The 14,751-nt window shown below is 58.7% G+C and overlaps 5 protein-coding genes across 6 annotated transcripts; 1 reads left to right on the top strand and 4 right to left on the bottom strand.

The window, feature by feature from the left end:
• Positions 1 to 334: 334 nt before the first annotated feature.
• Positions 335 to 2,330, bottom strand: JDV02_007123 (uncharacterized protein). Its single transcript, XM_047988588.1, has 4 exons — positions 1,261 to 2,330; positions 1,042 to 1,149; positions 803 to 959; positions 335 to 683 (listed from the first exon to the last, which is right to left on the bottom strand). Exons 1-4 carry the CDS (start codon positions 1,602 to 1,604, stop codon positions 498 to 500), a joined length of 795 nt encoding a protein of 264 aa, XP_047844586.1. The 5' UTR covers positions 1,605 to 2,330; the 3' UTR covers positions 335 to 497.
• A 1,189-nt stretch (positions 2,331 to 3,519) lies between these two features.
• On the bottom strand, positions 3,520 to 5,163 carry JDV02_007122 (uncharacterized protein). The gene has a single exon (XM_047988587.1). It carries the CDS (start codon positions 4,904 to 4,906, stop codon positions 3,605 to 3,607), a length of 1,302 nt encoding a protein of 433 aa, XP_047844585.1. The 5' UTR covers positions 4,907 to 5,163; the 3' UTR covers positions 3,520 to 3,604.
• Positions 5,164 to 5,318: 155 nt separating this feature from the next.
• JDV02_007121 (uncharacterized protein) lies at positions 5,319 to 9,440 on the bottom strand. Of its 2 annotated transcripts, XM_047988585.1 has the most exons (4): positions 8,648 to 9,440; positions 7,871 to 8,569; positions 7,676 to 7,818; positions 5,319 to 7,619 (listed from the first exon to the last, which is right to left on the bottom strand). In XM_047988585.1, exons 1-4 carry the CDS (start codon positions 8,871 to 8,873, stop codon positions 5,436 to 5,438), a joined length of 3,252 nt encoding a protein of 1,083 aa, XP_047844583.1. In that variant the 5' UTR covers positions 8,874 to 9,440; the 3' UTR covers positions 5,319 to 5,435. The 2 variants fall into 2 exon arrangements, with proteins under 2 accessions (XP_047844583.1, XP_047844584.1); XM_047988586.1 differs by having other exon boundaries at positions 7,676 to 8,569.
• Positions 9,441 to 10,058: 618 nt separating this feature from the next.
• On the bottom strand, positions 10,059 to 11,644 carry PSF1 (DNA replication protein psf1). Its single transcript, XM_047988584.1, has 3 exons — positions 11,525 to 11,644; positions 10,930 to 11,465; positions 10,059 to 10,874 (listed from the first exon to the last, which is right to left on the bottom strand). Exons 1-3 carry the CDS (start codon positions 11,549 to 11,551, stop codon positions 10,781 to 10,783), a joined length of 657 nt encoding a protein of 218 aa, XP_047844582.1. The 5' UTR covers positions 11,552 to 11,644; the 3' UTR covers positions 10,059 to 10,780.
• Positions 11,645 to 12,882: 1,238 nt separating this feature from the next.
• Positions 12,883 to 14,743, top strand: JDV02_007119 (uncharacterized protein). Its single transcript, XM_047988583.1, has 4 exons — positions 12,883 to 13,045; positions 13,118 to 13,187; positions 13,244 to 13,745; positions 13,978 to 14,743. Exons 1-4 carry the CDS (start codon positions 12,995 to 12,997, stop codon positions 14,525 to 14,527), a joined length of 1,173 nt encoding a protein of 390 aa, XP_047844581.1. The 5' UTR covers positions 12,883 to 12,994; the 3' UTR covers positions 14,528 to 14,743.
• The last annotated feature ends 8 nt before the right edge of the window (positions 14,744 to 14,751 follow it).

Below are 14,751 nucleotides of genomic sequence, written 5' to 3'. Positions count from 1 at the left end.
CTCCATGTGCCTCTGGACTGACACCATGTCTTCTCGATTCCAGCGCACTGTAGCCTCACGTCAGATGGGATGTCTCTGGGCCTCAGTAGTTTGTGAATTTCCATTACGCAAGAGCGGGTGTGTGACGTTGGTGGGATGGGCTCTTGGAATGCTTCGTCGTCCGTTTGTCGCACCTGCCAAAGACAGACCGGCGTCGCAGAGTGTGCACGTTTGACAATAAGCCCGAAAAGTTTCCAGACTACCCGGGCACGTTTGCGCTCCTGATACGCGTTAAGTGCGTAACTGGACACGCGAGGCGCACCAGAGACCAGACATGAGATGCACGCGGTTCAGCGTGGCATCCGAAACTTGACATCTCACTTTCTACATGGCTTATCCTTGGATTCCAGTCGCACGACAAAAAAAAAAACCTTTAACCGCCACTATCACTACCGCCCATAGCCATGCCATGCCATCCTCCGTCGCTCTCCGAATAGCAGCCGCGGACGAGGGCGGCGCTACCACGGTGGCTGGCCCCCGTCATACCGGTTCAATTCTGGGGCGTTCTCGTAGCCCGGAACGTGGATGTTGAAGAAGTTGCCAGTGTCGGGCGCTCCCACTCGGTCCACAATGTCCAGCGTCGCCTTGACGCTTGTTTCGACGTCGAGATCGGCATGCGAGCTACCCATGTCCGTCTTCACCCACTGCGCGCCAAAAGGCCCAAAGGCTTTCGTGATCAGCATTTGCGACGTCTCGCGGGGAGGGGAGGGGGGGAAGGCGCCGGCATGCGCACCACGCCGGGTCTACACGCCTCATCACGTACCCCTGGTGAGATGGCGACGACGGTGAAGCCCTCGTCCCCCAGGGAGAGGGCGTACTGCACCGTCAGCATGTTGAGGGCCGCCTTGGAGATCTTGTACGCGGGCGCCCGGCTTGGGGCGAACGTGCCCGCCATGCCGATGGACCCGAGGGTGGTCGACCTGGCGTGGGGTTGTCATCATCAGCAGCCGCCATCAACGCCCGATTTATAAATAGAAGCAGGACAGGGGAGGGAGGACTTACAGGTTGATGATCTTCTTGAGGCTCCCACGGCGGAGCAGCGGGAGCAGGGCGGCCGTGACGAGGTGCACGCTCGTCACGTTGGTGGTGAACGTCGAGTCCAGATCCTTCCTATCTTGTACGCGGCGTCGAGTTGCCCATGTGTGAGAGACTTATACACATACACACACACACACCATCACGCCTGTGGTATAAGAAAGGGGCGCCCATAAAGAAACTCACATGTTCTCGATGCCGCCTTGGGGGACAAAGTCCATGACACCTGCCACGTTCACCACGACGTCGAGGCCCCTGGACGGCGACGACCCCTCCAGAGCCCGCCCGACCCTGGCCGCCGCATCCCTGACGGCGCTCTCGGACGTCACGTCGACCGAGACGGCCTGCACGCGGCCGGCGGACCCGGCGACGAGGCGCCTTAGCGCGTCCGTCTCGGTGCGGACGGCGGCGAAGACGACGGACACCTCGCTGGGCGGGCGGGCGGCCAGGGCGGTGCAGATGCCGAGGCCCAGACCCCGGGATGCCCCGGTGACAAAGTACGCGGCGCCGGCAGTGTCGGCGTCGGCCATGCTAGTACGTAGTAACTTAGTACCAAGTTTATATGCCGGGATTTCGTCTCGTTATAGTGTTTCAGAGTGGCGTGGGGTGGGGAGGAGGGGGGAGGGGGACGAGGAAGCGGGGGACGTGCTCGATGGGACGACGACGACGACGACGACGACAGATGCCGCAGTCGTGATGGGATATGCCGGGATGGTTTTCTTTGACGAGGGAGGAGAGAGACCCGGGATCTACCCTGCCTACGCAAAGACGACGAAACTCTCACAACCAAGCTCTGCTACTAACCGTGCGACGGCGGAAAAGAAGAGGATTTTGAAGCGCAGGTTGGGGATCCCGTATTGATGGCCTTGTTTTTATATGTCGAGACGGGCAGAGGAAGCAAAATTGGCAGCTTGATGCCGTGTACTTCGTATGCACGCGCGTGTTCGGCGATGGACTGATGCGATCGTCTTGGTCTAGCTCGCCCGACACTGCCTACTGCTGCTAGACTCGATTCACCCAAATGGAGCTTCCTATGCGCATGCGCACCACCGCGATCGCCAGCCGCCCGCCGCCGAACCCGGGGGAAAAGGGGACGTTTGACTTTACCTAACTCCGAGGCGAGGAAAGCGAAGGGAGGGGAAGGGCGAGCTGCGACTTTTCTTGCTTTGTCGTATATAGCTTTTTTTTTCGGACGGCGGCGGCGTTGTTTTCTCACGCACACACACGCACAAGTTCAAACAAATCTAACGCTGGGGGGGAAAGGTCATGCATGGATTTTGGTCTGTCGGGCAAGATTTTGCCGTCGGGTATAAGGTGATTTGGGCCGATGACGTTTTTGCACGACTTGCGACGGCACGGGCAAAGCCTCTCTTTGTTGAGGCGAGATGGGGTGGGTGCCAAGGTGGACGGACGGGATGACCGGCATGAACCGCTTTTTTCCACAGAGTTTCGGAATTCAAAGCGTACCATGCTGCACAGTCTGGTCTCGGTACCAGGAACGCGGGAGCAGTACTGGGTAGGTAGTGTAGTATACCAGTATCGTGCGCGCGCGGAGTGAGGCGATGAATGAGCCCGCTTTGGTTGTCATGCCGCCAAGGGTCCTTTGCAAACCAAGCGTTCCATCCCATGCACTCGGCCAGCCCACTCTGTTGCGCATGCGCAACGGCGACGCAAAGTGTTACTCTAGTGGTAACTATTATATGATACATACAGTCTTTGGGTATTCTAGACGGGGGACCGCCAGTGGCATCGATCGGGTGGACGCGTAGCGAGGGTAGACTGAGTGTAGCGACCCCTCCCCGCTTCGTAGCCTTCATCTTACAGACAGAAAGGGTTCAACTCATTACCTGCCATGAATTGTCCCTTATCAGTTCTACCTATATCCCGGGCACACGGCCCATCTTAGTCGCGGTCGAAGCTGAAGGATATGACCGTCCGACCCTCGGGGTACCGTGCCTGTGGCCCAGTTCAACCAAGCCCCCCTCCGCCATGAAGACGCCGCGCGTGCATGTATTTCCCCACGGTGCGTACAACGTGCGTGCCCGCGTTCGTTGGGGCTCTTCATGTCGTGCCTGTGCTTCTTGATCCGATGAGTCAGGATAGAGAAAGCGGCGGGCTCAGGGATTGTTTGTCAGGTCAGGCCCTGCTGGGCGGCGGGGGAGGGGGAAGGCCTGTCTGTGTGATGTAGATGATGGGATCCATCCGTGTCTCGACAACGTAGTACAGTATACGTACTACTCGCATGATCCGGGGGTTTCGGTCCCATCGCACAGCTATGACCACCCCATCGCCATCATATCGCGAAACCTCGCTTCCAGAATCCAGGCCATCAACCCCCCAAGGATGCGGTGCCCCCGCAAGCACAAGTTTCAACCACCCACCCCGTCTGCGACCAAAAGGACATGAGGGGCGGAGAGATGGTGAGAAGGGGGGGGGGCGCAACTGGGGGAGGGCATGGAGAAGGAAGAGAGCAGGCATGCTAAAGGGGGGGTCCCGTTGAACCAGACACCTGATAGATACCCGGCTTGCTTCATCCGCCCAACGCCCTCACGCCCCTGCCCACGCTGCCCGTCTCAAACACCTCGACGGCCCCGAGCCCGACCGCCTGCCCGAGCGCCCACTCCCACTCGACGCCCCAAAACTCCTTCCACCGCGTGCCGTACAGCCCGCCGCCCTCGAAGCGCTCCCGCAGCCACGACTCGGGCGCCTCGCCCCAGCGCGTCCGCCCCAGCGCCTCGCGGATCCAGTCCACCGCGCCCTCGGCCAGCTTGAGGTACCGCCCGTGGCCCGGGACCGCCACGCGGAAGCTGGCCCCCGGCTGCGTGATGGTGGTGGTGGTGGTGGTGGTGGTGGGCCCGAGGAGCGCCGTGCTGGACGACGACGAGGATGACGGCAGTGTGGGCATGCGCCGCCGGCCGCCGACACCGCCGCCGCCGCCGCCGCCAGACAGGTGGATTGCGTTTTGTCCGCCCACGGCCGAGACGGTGCCCGAGGCGAAGCGCGATACGTGCTCGATGGACGTCAGTGTCGTCCGGTCCTCGGGCCGCACGCGCAGCGTGTCCCCCGGCGCGGCGTGCGTCGCGCTCGTCAGGAACCCGGCCCTGACCAGCTCGTCCGTCCTCGCGCTCTCCATGAGCAGCCCCGCCTCATCCTCCTCATCGTCGACGGCCGACAGCAGGTCGCCAGCGCCGAGCGTCTGCGCCATCGGGTTTCGGGCCAGGAATTGGAGGAACGCGTCGGCCGTGTCGCGCGCCAACGCAATCCCTCCGCCGCCGTTGTCGCCGCCGCTGCTCACCCACCGAAAAAGCATGGCCTCGAGGTCTGCCGCCTCAACGAGCGCCTCGCCCCCGCCGCCGCGCCGCTCAACGCGCACCCGGCGCAGCACCCCGCGGCCGACGAGCTCCACGACCTCGCGCTCGGTGCGCGTCGGCGACGCCCGCGCCAACACGGCGTTGATGTGGCCCGCAGTAACGAGCGGCGGCGTGGCCGCCCGGTAGTTGAGCACCTCTGCAGCGCGCGTCGACTTGAAGCCCGTGGGCGGCACGGGGGTGAACATGTGCGCCCGGATGTACCGCATCGCCTGCACCACGTCCCGCAGCGTAAGCTCCTCCTCAAGCAGCTTCACGACCCCGAGGTCGGTCAGCTTGTCCTGGAACAGTTCATCCTCCTCCTCGTTGGCTTGCTGCCGCCGCCGCTGCTGGGGCTGAGTGCCTTTGCGTGGTGAGGGGGATGGTGATGTCGTCGACGGGGGGGGCTGCCGAGGCTGCCCCGACCGAGACGGCTTCGTGACCCTGTTGGACGTGCCCAGGATCGATCGTAGGCTCTTTGGCATCGTGGAGAGCTACCGACTGTCCAGTATTTGCTTTGCGTGAAGTGAGACAAGTGAAGTGTCGAGGTCAAGGCGTAAACTTTGTCAGTTAGATAAACTCTGACGCCCTTGCGGTCAAAGTGGCAAATCAAAGGAACCTCTACCGTCCGCCACGATGTGGCTAGCCGCGACGATGAGCCCTCGATTAGGATGCCTCACTTTCAATTGAGAATGAACACTTCGACCCCTTCCTTCTCGCCGAAGCATAGGTCACAATGAAGAGTTGTTGGAGTATAGTTCTCGGGCTCTGACGAAGTTGGCTACCCTGAGGCGATTTCAGCATGAACCCGCTGACTAATGGCTTCCCATGGCCGACGACTTCATCTCACGACTCGCCACCATCACCGCCCTCATCGCTCACTCATCAAGAATCAAATCTGAGACAATTTACATGTCGGTTATATTGACATATATAGCAACCGCTTAGATGCAAGGCTCATTCCCGGCCCATTCTTGAGATGGCCTCTCCGTCAACCCAACTACTAGCATTCTCCTATCCGGCCATAGCCAAAATATATGACGTGATAGCGCTCATCCGCTCACTCGTCAGCTTGAGAGATATCCTCAGCAGCTCCCGCGCTACATCTGGATGGTCGTTTTGGAGTTTCTCCCAGCTCTCACGGTCCATCTGCCAAACAACGCAGTCCCTGTCTACCTGCGCCGTCGCCGTACGCTCCGTTTCAGAGAAGAAGGGCAGCTCGCCACAGGTGGTCCCTGCTACGATGCTCTCGCACAACCACCCCTGAGGTAGGTCGTACTCAGCACGGAGAATTCCGCGCTCGACGAGGTAAAAGCCATGAGCAGGCTCCCCACGCTGAAAGAGCACTTTGCCTGCGGCATACTCCTTTCGCTTGAAATAGGAGGCCGCCTGGAACCAAAAGTCTTCGTTCTTGTCGCTCAGGCCCTGGAAGACCTGTAGCATGAGTCGTAGCGGCTCCTTGAAGCTCTGCCACCTGGACGGCCGCTGAACCTCGACGTTAGTCAGGGCTTCACGCGCCGCCTCGGCCAAATGATTCTGCCGGGGTGAATTGAATGGAGGATCGAATGATGAAAATGCTGAGGTAGTCGTCGTAGCCGGCACGTCAAGGCTTGCCGTGGCGTTCCGCTTGGCCCCATTCAACTCCTCTTGTCTCGCATATAGTGTCTTCAGGAGCTCGTTCTCGCAGCTTTCTAGTGCGGAGTTGAGGTTAGGGAGCATCGTAACCTCGATCTTGTCGTTTCCAAGACCAACAGCCCGTAGGTTCCGCCCAAGCTGACTGTCCGCGTCGACGCCACTGAGGACTAGGAGAACACCCTTATTGTCGAGAAGACGGCTTATGGTGTTGAACGCCTCACCCGCCGAGTAGTCGAGCCCGCTGACATGCCACAAGTCCAAAATGAGGAACTTGATGGGTTTCTTGGCAAACACGTTGTCGTCGAGGATCGCTCGTATCTTTTCTTCAACACTGACAATAGTGCCAAAGAAGAGATAGCCGTTCAGTTTGATGATGTAAATCTGCTGGCCTGCTTGGTGCAGATAATGATGCTGCGACGGATTGCGCCGCACTGTTGAGGTGACAATGTCGCCATCATACGTCCCACGAATGGCAGACACTCGTGAGGTTTGGATGATGAGGGACACGAAAGCCAGCAGGATGCCCACCCCAATGCCGACAACAAAGTCGTAGATGCCCATGACCAGCACGATTGCGATGACAGTGAGGTACTCAGCAACCTTGAGCTTCTTACGCGGAAGCCAGACAGCTTCCAGCAACAGCTCGAAGCCGAGATCGAAGATGAGCGTCCCCACCATCATGACGGGTATGAAGCCAATGAGAGACGGGCCAATAAGCATGGTGCAAAAGGTCAGGGCCGCCAGTATGTACCCGGCCAGCCGCCTGTCGCCCCCCGACCGGATGAAGAAGACCGTATTTGCGTACACGAGATAGTTTTGGATGCTGCCGAAGCAACCGGACAAGAAGTTGGAGTAGCCGTGTAGCTTCAGTTCCTTGTCCAGATCGGCGTTGTCCTCGCCGCAGTTGAGCGCTAGAGCCGGGACGTTGATGGGCACATGGAGGATGCCGAAAAACGTGAGAGCCAGCATGGCCGGAATTACCTCCGCGACGGCATCCCATCGAACCAGCTTGAATTGGTACAACGTATAGAAGTACCACCATGGCTCGTCGGGCGGTGGGCCCTGGAAGATCCACCCGTGGTCGCGGAGGGTGTCTGCGTTAAGGGCGTCGATGGCCGCAACGAAGATGTAGAATATCAGAGGTATCGCTAGGATATACAACGGTAAGAAGTACTTGGACCGGACCTTGGACTGTCCGTAGAACAGCACGATTGCCAGTACAAGAGGGAATATCCACAGCAACACGGTGTCGGCCTGCGTCAGCTTCCTGAGGGTGTCGAGGTCGTATTCGAGGCTGCCGTCTAGTCTTGCCGAGACCTCGAAGCCAGTGGCGATCAGGAACCACCCAACACCGCCAATGCAGCCGATCAGGATGTGCCTGGGGATGAACCCAACCATATAGCCGAATTTGAACTTGCCCATGAGGTAGAAAACCAGGCCTGTCATCATGGAGCTCGTGGCGTATGCCACAATCGTGGTCGCAATAACGGCGTCGGGGTCGTCCTCGCCAACTATATCAGTGATCTTTTGGGCCATGTTGTGGAAGAAGGGCACGACTTCAATCTACATCGGTATCAGCCAACTGTGAATAAACACAAGAAACGCACAACGAAACATACCAGTTCGGAGCCTACTGCACCCCTGAAGATGCTTCCAGTGGAGAAGATGAGCTGGGAGACAATCGTGCTGACGTAGTATATAGAGATGCCAGCAGACCCAAGATGCGCAAAGATTGGGTTTCCGAGGGGGAACAAGATCATGCCTATATACAGGTCAGAAATCCCTCGCGTCGCACCGCAGTTGCCAGAACAAACCATAAGATAGAGCGTCGAGGATGTTTAGCAAGAGGCCAACAGCCACGGCGGGAAGACAAGAGACTGGCTCCTTGACGAGGTAGTTCCATATTGCGCGGTGATTCCAGCGCCGCGGGTTCGCAGCCACCGCGACAGCGTTGGCGACGTGGCCGTGGATCTCATGGCCGCGCTCTGAAAGCCCACTGAGCCATCTTCTGGTGGGTGGCTTCTTCTGACCCTCCTCGTCTACATCGTGATCGTAGAGCACCTGAGCAGGCCCTCCTAGCAATGGCGTTTCCTCGGTCGCGGTAACCTCGGTATCTGTCCATCGCGGCGGCTCTGGCTGCGTTGGTGGGGCTTTGGCAACCGCCTGATGCTCCTCGGATGGGAGAGGTGAGTCGGCTGTGACAGATTGCGGCGGAGACTTCTTGAGCAGGTTGGCCAGAACAGACGGACCTCCCTCTTGTGCCACTTCATCCGGTTCGGCCCCAGGCGAGGTCGGCTCCGAAACTTCTGGGATGGTCTGGGTGGTGCATGCGTCGTCGTCGGGCTGCTCAGTATGGCCGTCGCGATCCGGCGTAAAGAGATCCTGGACCGAGCCTCGCTGCCGCTGCAGGAACGAGGCCCGCCGTTGCGTCGAGCTGTCCGACAGCAGGTAGCTCGCGAGCTCGGCCGTGTCCTCGCGGACCGTGCGGGCGTTTTGCTCGCTGTCGACGGGTGCTGCAGATTGATTGCTCACTGGTCAGCCATGGGCCTCTTCGAGGGGGATGTCTCAAGCCGGGGACGGCCACTTCTTACCGAGCTGATCCCTCACCGAGGCGTGAATGTACGAGCGGATGGGCTCCCGAGCTCCCTTGGGCGAGCCAACCGAGGACGAGAGCAGGCGCGAGGAGGGAATTGGAAGTGACGAGTCCTGGTGATGCTCGCCGCCGTCGTTGCCGTTGCTGGGGGCCTGGTCGCGGTGCGAGGAGAGGCTCGACGCCCGCCTGCGCCAAGGCGAGAAGCCCAGGATGGAGTTGGACATGTGGAATGCCAATGCCGCCAGCTGCTCAAGAGCAGACCGGCGCCTCGTCAACGGCGGTTGAGCATGTCCCTAAGACGTTGGTCGGTCGGAGGATGCACGGTAGACGAAGCAGCGATCGGCAGAGCTTGGCCCACGGGCAGTCGGTCGATGGCAGGTGACGAAGAAGAAGACGATGACGAGCGCAATCAGTAGTCAGGGGACGGCCGGACCAGGCACCACAAATTGATGACGAGAAGCTGAAAGCCTTTGGCTAGAGGCTTGCGAGAGGGGCAGAGGCGAACCTTGCTTGCCTCAGCTCGAAAAAATAGCCGAGTCAAAAGAAGCTTGGGAAGGACGCCACGGCTACTAGGAGGTATCTTGCGCGCTGCAGCAAGCCCTCTTATCGAGATCGGACCGGGGGGGGATAGACCCGGTTATTGGTTAGGCAGTACCAGGTAACTTTAGCAGTTGGTGGACGAAGAGCCTTGTAGAAGGTAGGTTAGTACGCACTGCAGCGGGAAGCAGGCTGGAGGAGGCAGCCATTCACGATGCTCTCACGAGAGAGCGAGAGGATGCTGGCGATTCGATCGCACCATTGCATCACCTGCCCGCAGGCCAACATCCAAAGCTCGGTACCTAAAGTACCTGGTCACCGATCATGCATGAGGCGCTGGCGGCCAATGGGCTGCCTGCCATTCGTGCAGCGGCGCGCGCGAACCCCCCTCCCCCCCCCCTGTGCACTGCGGCCCTGCGGGTGTCACGGCACTGTTGAGGTGCCCACCGCCCACTGCAGGTGCTCTTTCTGGCGCGGGCAGGCAGCTCCAGCTCCCACTGCCACCTCAGGCAGGTTCAATTGCCGCCAGTTCAACAGCGCGCCACGCTCAGGCTGACAGGCTCTGTGGGAAAGCCGGTTCCGGGGCATGCTTGGTCTCAATGGATGTACCAAGTACCGCGCTGGGTCCCGTCGTCGACGCCACACGCACCCCGGCCCACCACAACTTAACAAAACCACCATCAGGAGGCGTCTGGATGTCTCAGGCGCCATGCAGATGGCAAGACCTGCATGCGACTTGTTGAACAACTCCCATCATAAATTGCCCGACGCAAAGTGTACACCAAGGGCCGAGGTCGGGTTACATCAAACCCAACTGAGCAAGCGAAAGTTGAAAGTCTCCGCGGTCGTACAGCGTGCCATGACGGGCCTCAGCGTCAGCCCGTTACTGCAACGTCCAGCCTCCTCTTCAAGCTACCAAATATCCCATTGAGCCACAAGGCTGCAGGTGGGCAAAACGGAGGTGACCCCATCCTCTGGAGCCGCGTGACTATTTAAAAGCCATACATCGGGCTGCCTGCGGTAAATTGTACATCTGGACTGAGTCCACCTGCAAACACACATGGCAATGTAAAGCCACCAAGCCGCCATCCGTATTACTTCCCCGTCTACCCATCCGACCGGCGCATGGTCTCCACCGCGGCCGGACGCCTGCCAGCCTAGATGGCTTGACGGGCCCAGAATCCGCTCTCGAGCCGTCCCGACGTACGGCCCATTCCGCTCCACTGGCTGTGTTGCGACTCCGATATGTTCCGCTGATTGCTCCGTTGATGCAACAACACATTCCCTCTCTGGCCCTCGTACCTTCGTCTCTGCATGTAGTGCCGCTTGAGTGGTCACAAAAAATGCCATCCGTGTTCCCGACACGAAGTCTAGCCCTCGTCGCTCGACAAGTTGATGAGTGTGACGCGACGTTCGGCCAGTGCGTCCGCTCTCGGCGCGCTTGATGTGGGCGTTGGGGGCGGCCAAGCGAGTCTGCGCGCTTCCGCGGTTAGACGCAAGTACGTAGCGACTGCGGGACACGGCCTTCCGGTCCGGCCATGTGGTTGGTAATGGTATGACTCCGTTCTCGGCGTCGACCTTGACGACTCCCGGGTCAACTCAATTTCTGCAGGTAACCCTGAGCAATAAGTCGCTCCACGTCGCCCTGCCTCACGTAAAATTGACTATTCTTTGTCAATGTTATCGCCCTAGAGTATTACCGTTAGTCAACCCGCGCCTAATCTCGGAGACGTTGACACGTGCCCGTATTCTGTCTGGATCTCGCCGGCGTCCTTAAGCACGCGAACATCGATGAAGAGGTCTCTCGGGGGCTCGAGACTACCCGTCAGGTCAATGTCTGTCCACTGCCCCTTGTAAGCGGCCAGGAGGTCGCTGTATTGCCGGACATAGTCCTCCTCCTGCGGGCTCAAGCTGCTCGTCGGCCCCTCTCCGCCTGCCGCGGGCGCTCCGTTGATGCCGCCGGCGGCAGACTCACGCAGCTGCTGTCCCGACAAGTCGACGACGTCGGAACCGTTCCATACAAGCTCCTCGAGCTTGTCCGTCCGCGTCCGGTGGTACGCCAACAGGCATCGCTTGTTCCGGCGCATGGAGAGATGGTTAACAAGGAGCGTGCAGGCGACTGCTTGGTCGGCGGCCGGATCAAATGAGCCTTGGAACGGCTCCAGAAGGTCCGCCACATCCTTATCGAGGTCGCGAACCTCTCTCGTAACGGCCCGCACGAGCTCCGTCTGGTATGGCGGTAGATGGGCCAGGTTCTGTGTCCGCTTCGCATGTTGGACCTGCGACTGCCGTCAACACTCGCGCGCTGTCAAGCAAATATGAGTGGGATCTCTCGCACCAACTTGACTCCCATGTCCCCGTACATTGTGAAAAGCGTCCTCTGGACCGCGCTGCGACCGACGCAGATAGCACGAGCGGCAAAGTGTGTGAAGCAAAGGTGACGCGAGCTAGCGCAACGGGACGCGTTTTGGAGTTGGAGCGCCTAAGTGTCTGTACCCCGCCGGCGGCCTTATCGATATCTACTGCGTATCTTAATAGCTTGGAGCCCAAGCGTCTCGTGCAATTGCTCAGGACACGATAAAAGCATCACTCTCTGTAAACGCGTTCCTTGACCTGCGACTAATTTTCACATTAATTGCTACATAATCTAATCGCGACCATGGATGACTTTTGAGACTTTGCGTGATAAAATCCATGTCTTCCAGCTTCATTTCCATGACACAAATGGAAGCACGTGCGCGTGATAAAAATGCAGCCCTTCATCGGTAAGAATACAACGCTTCGTGTGGAACAGACAGAGAACAAGTTGCTATGTGTCCGCGAACACACACCAACCTTAGTCGCGGCGTCTGCAAAAGAGGTTGTGCCGGGTTCGACCGTTTACGGCTGCAGCATCATTCGGCCTGGGCGACGACAGTTCAGCAGTCTCCCGAACATTGACATGAGTCGGTTTCTTCGTTCTTGCGTCTTGGCCTGATCAATCTGCAAGAAGTTCATTGTACGAGACCAAAGTAATGGCCAGCACCAGGCTTCGTCACGTCCCAGGAGATCCACTTCGTAGATACCAAGAGCTCGACGATTCTAGCGAGGGTAATGGAAAAGCTCTTTATATCGTCTTCATCTGTGACACGCGCATTAGCACATGTGGTTGCCCAAAGTATGAACGATAGCGAATAGGCGAAAGAGGTGATCAGAGATGCACGTTGTGCTTGTTGTTTCGTCAAGCAGCGGGTCTTGAGTCCGCCTCCGAAACACGGACCAATTTGTCTCATCATGGAAAGAGGAAGAGCAAAGTCATTGCTCAATGGAAGGGGATCGCTAGACAGTAGGTGCTCACCTCAGGCTGGTTGGATGGACAAGATGACGACTGCAGGCTGGGACAATCTCATCTGTATCAGCATCAACTGTCACTTGACAGAGAGTATACATCCGCGCATTGCAGATGGATGAGAGGCGCAACGAAACCGCTTCGTCGCTGCAAAAGCACGGGCGTGCAAAGCGGTGTTGAGGAAGAAGAGAATTGCACCACAGGCGGGAAATTTATCTGGGCCAAATTTGGTGTGGATCTTTTGGACGTCGCTGGGGTGGCATTTGGCCGGAGAATGGTCGGTCCGGCAGGTGCAGGGAGCCGCCAGGCTAGCCAGAGCTCCGACGTAAGAGCTCCTGCAGCCTGCCCTGGCATGCGCAGTAGTAGCGCAGCTCCATCCGAAGCCTCAGCCTTCACCTTCATTGCCTCTCTCGCATTTCTCCCACTTCATAATACTTTGGCTATCGTGACAGCCACGTCAGCGAGTCAAAGTGAGCCGCCATGCCTATCTCCCCCATTATAACGTTCAAGGCCGGCCAGTGCGAAGCGCAGGTGAGCGCTGTCTGACCCCAATCCGCGCTGGGGCGGTCGCAATGCATAGTCGCTGACAACTGCATGCCACAGAACGGGGACCGGCCGGCCAAGTTTAAGCCTCAGGAACAGCCCGGCTACATCTACCTCTACTCCGAAGATGGTTTGTTTGGCACTGCTCCTCAGATGATTTGTCTCTGCCGTTGCTGACAAACGCAGATCTGGTACATTTCTGCTGGCGGAAGAGAAGCGACCCGCTGGACGAGCCCGAACTCGATCTAGTGATGGTGCCGACTGATGGGAGCTTCTTTCCCTACGAATACGACGCGGCGCACCCGACATCAAAGACAAATGGCCGCATCTTCGTGCTGAAGTTCGACTCGTCCTCCCAGCGATACCTGTTCTGGTTGCAGTCGAAGCCACAGAGCCGCAACGGCGACGCCGGCTGGTTCAGCCCCCGAGACCGTAAGATTGGCGACATTGTTCACCGACTGCTGCAGGGAGAAGAGGTCAATGTGACCCGGGAACTTGCAGCCGTCCGCAACGTCGATGACCGACGAGATGATGACGACGACGAGCCCATGGAAGACGTCGAGGGCACTCGGGGTCCTCACACCCACCGTGGTAGCGGTAGCGGCGGCGCGGGTCCGGACGCGACGGGAGGAGATGTCAGAGAAGAGGGCGAGGAGTCGAGAGAAGGTGGTGCGGATGGTGCACGAGCGTAGGTGATATCCCATCTCGCCCCTTACTCTGAGGGCACACGTTTGGTCGCCACGATTGTGCCATTACTTGGCAGGAAGGCGAAGAAAGACGCACAGACTGGCGCACATTGGAGTCAAATGGACGTACAATAAAGAATCCATTTCTCATGGAGAGAAGCCGACCGAAGTGACGACGATTAAACAGCCCAAAATCGCAAGTGCATTGGACTGACCATTTCTTCGGTATTATAGTGCCGCCTCATCAGCCCCGGACGCCGCCGCTGCGGTGAGAAACTTCCTCGACTCACTCCGGGGCCAGCCTGGACTCGCTGGAGGTCAGCAGCAGCAGCAGCAAGCTGACCTGCCGTATCCCTACCTCAACCACCTCCTTCCAACGTCCGTCACGGTTGCTATGGCGGATGCTGCATCACCTGAACTCGTTGACACCTTACTTGGCTGTCTACCCCCGGCAGTCATGGTGCTCGCCACCGGTGTGTCCGACTTTGGTGGCAAAGGGGAGCCGACGGCCGATGCGGTCGAGGCTGCCAAGGTGTCTCTCTCCCTGGAGGACAGGCGCAGCTTGTTGAAGAAGGTCATGAGGAGCCCGCAGTTCCACCAAGCCCTTGGAAGCCTGAGCATGGCCCTGCGTGACGGAGGCTTGCCGGGCATCGCAGATGCACTGCACATCAAAGTCGAGAATGGCGGGTACATCCCAGACAGTGGCATGCCCCTTGGTGGCGGGCATGCGGTGAAGGCTTTTGTAGAGGGCGCCAGAAAGACGATAAAGGATGAGCAGCCTTGAGTCGTCGGCAGCGGTTGGGTTGACTTGGAGCATTGGTAGCTTTGAAGCCATCTCGTTTAAACGCCATCCAAGCTGCTGTCTCTTCCTATGCTCTTCCATGTCTCTGTATTCCACGTCCAATTCAATTAGATTTCAGACGCCTATCGCAAGCCATATAGTTGAATGGAAGCATCGTCAGGCTGTGAATGCGGCTGAATGACGGTTTAGTAACTTGCATTTTCCGG

This window comes from Purpureocillium takamizusanense, chromosome 6 (assembly GCF_022605165.1).
Source record: "Purpureocillium takamizusanense chromosome 6, complete sequence".
Classification (NCBI taxonomy): domain Eukaryota; kingdom Fungi; phylum Ascomycota; class Sordariomycetes; order Hypocreales; family Ophiocordycipitaceae; genus Purpureocillium; species Purpureocillium takamizusanense.
Note: the sequence above shows the minus strand (reverse complement) of the source record. Positions and strands in the feature narration are given on the sequence as shown.

Bases quoted from the DNA above. Each gene is read 5' to 3' on its own strand.
- JDV02_007123 (XM_047988588.1), bottom strand. From the start codon at position 1,604: ATGGCCGACGCCGACACTGCCGGCGCCGCGTACTTTGTCACCGGGGCA. The intron at 1,150-1,260 runs GTGAGTTTCTTT...CGTACAAGATAG, and splicing joins CAAGGCGGCATCGAGAACAT to GAAGGATCTGGACTCGACGT. The intron at 684-802 runs GTACGTGATGAG...TTTGGCGCGCAG, and splicing joins TCGTCGCCATCTCACCAGGG to TGGGTGAAGACGGACATGGG.
- JDV02_007122 (XM_047988587.1), bottom strand. From the start codon at position 4,906: ATGCCAAAGAGCCTACGATCGATCCTGGGCACGTCCAACAGGGTCACG.
- JDV02_007121 (XM_047988585.1), bottom strand. From the start codon at position 8,873: ATGTCCAACTCCATCCTGGGCTTCTCGCCTTGGCGCAGGCGGGCGTCG. The intron at 7,819-7,870 runs GTTTGTTCTGGC...ACCTGTATATAG, and splicing joins CCTCGACGCTCTATCTTATG to GCATGATCTTGTTCCCCCTC. The intron at 7,620-7,675 runs GTATGTTTCGTT...ATACCGATGTAG, and splicing joins GTGCAGTAGGCTCCGAACTG to ATTGAAGTCGTGCCCTTCTT.
- PSF1 (XM_047988584.1), bottom strand. From the start codon at position 11,551: ATGTACGGGGACATGGGAGTCAAGTTG. The intron at 11,466-11,524 runs GTGCGAGAGATC...CGGCAGTCGCAG, and splicing joins GGGACATGGGAGTCAAGTTG to GTCCAACATGCGAAGCGGAC. The intron at 10,875-10,929 runs GCACGTGTCAAC...GTAATACTCTAG, and splicing joins GAGATCCAGACAGAATACGG to GGCGATAACATTGACAAAGA.
- JDV02_007119 (XM_047988583.1), top strand. From the start codon at position 12,995: ATGCCTATCTCCCCCATTATAACGTTCAAGGCCGGCCAGTGCGAAGCG. The intron at 13,046-13,117 runs GTGAGCGCTGTC...TGCATGCCACAG, and splicing joins CCGGCCAGTGCGAAGCGCAG to AACGGGGACCGGCCGGCCAA. The intron at 13,746-13,977 runs GTAGGTGATATC...TCGGTATTATAG, and splicing joins GGTGCGGATGGTGCACGAGC to TGCCGCCTCATCAGCCCCGG.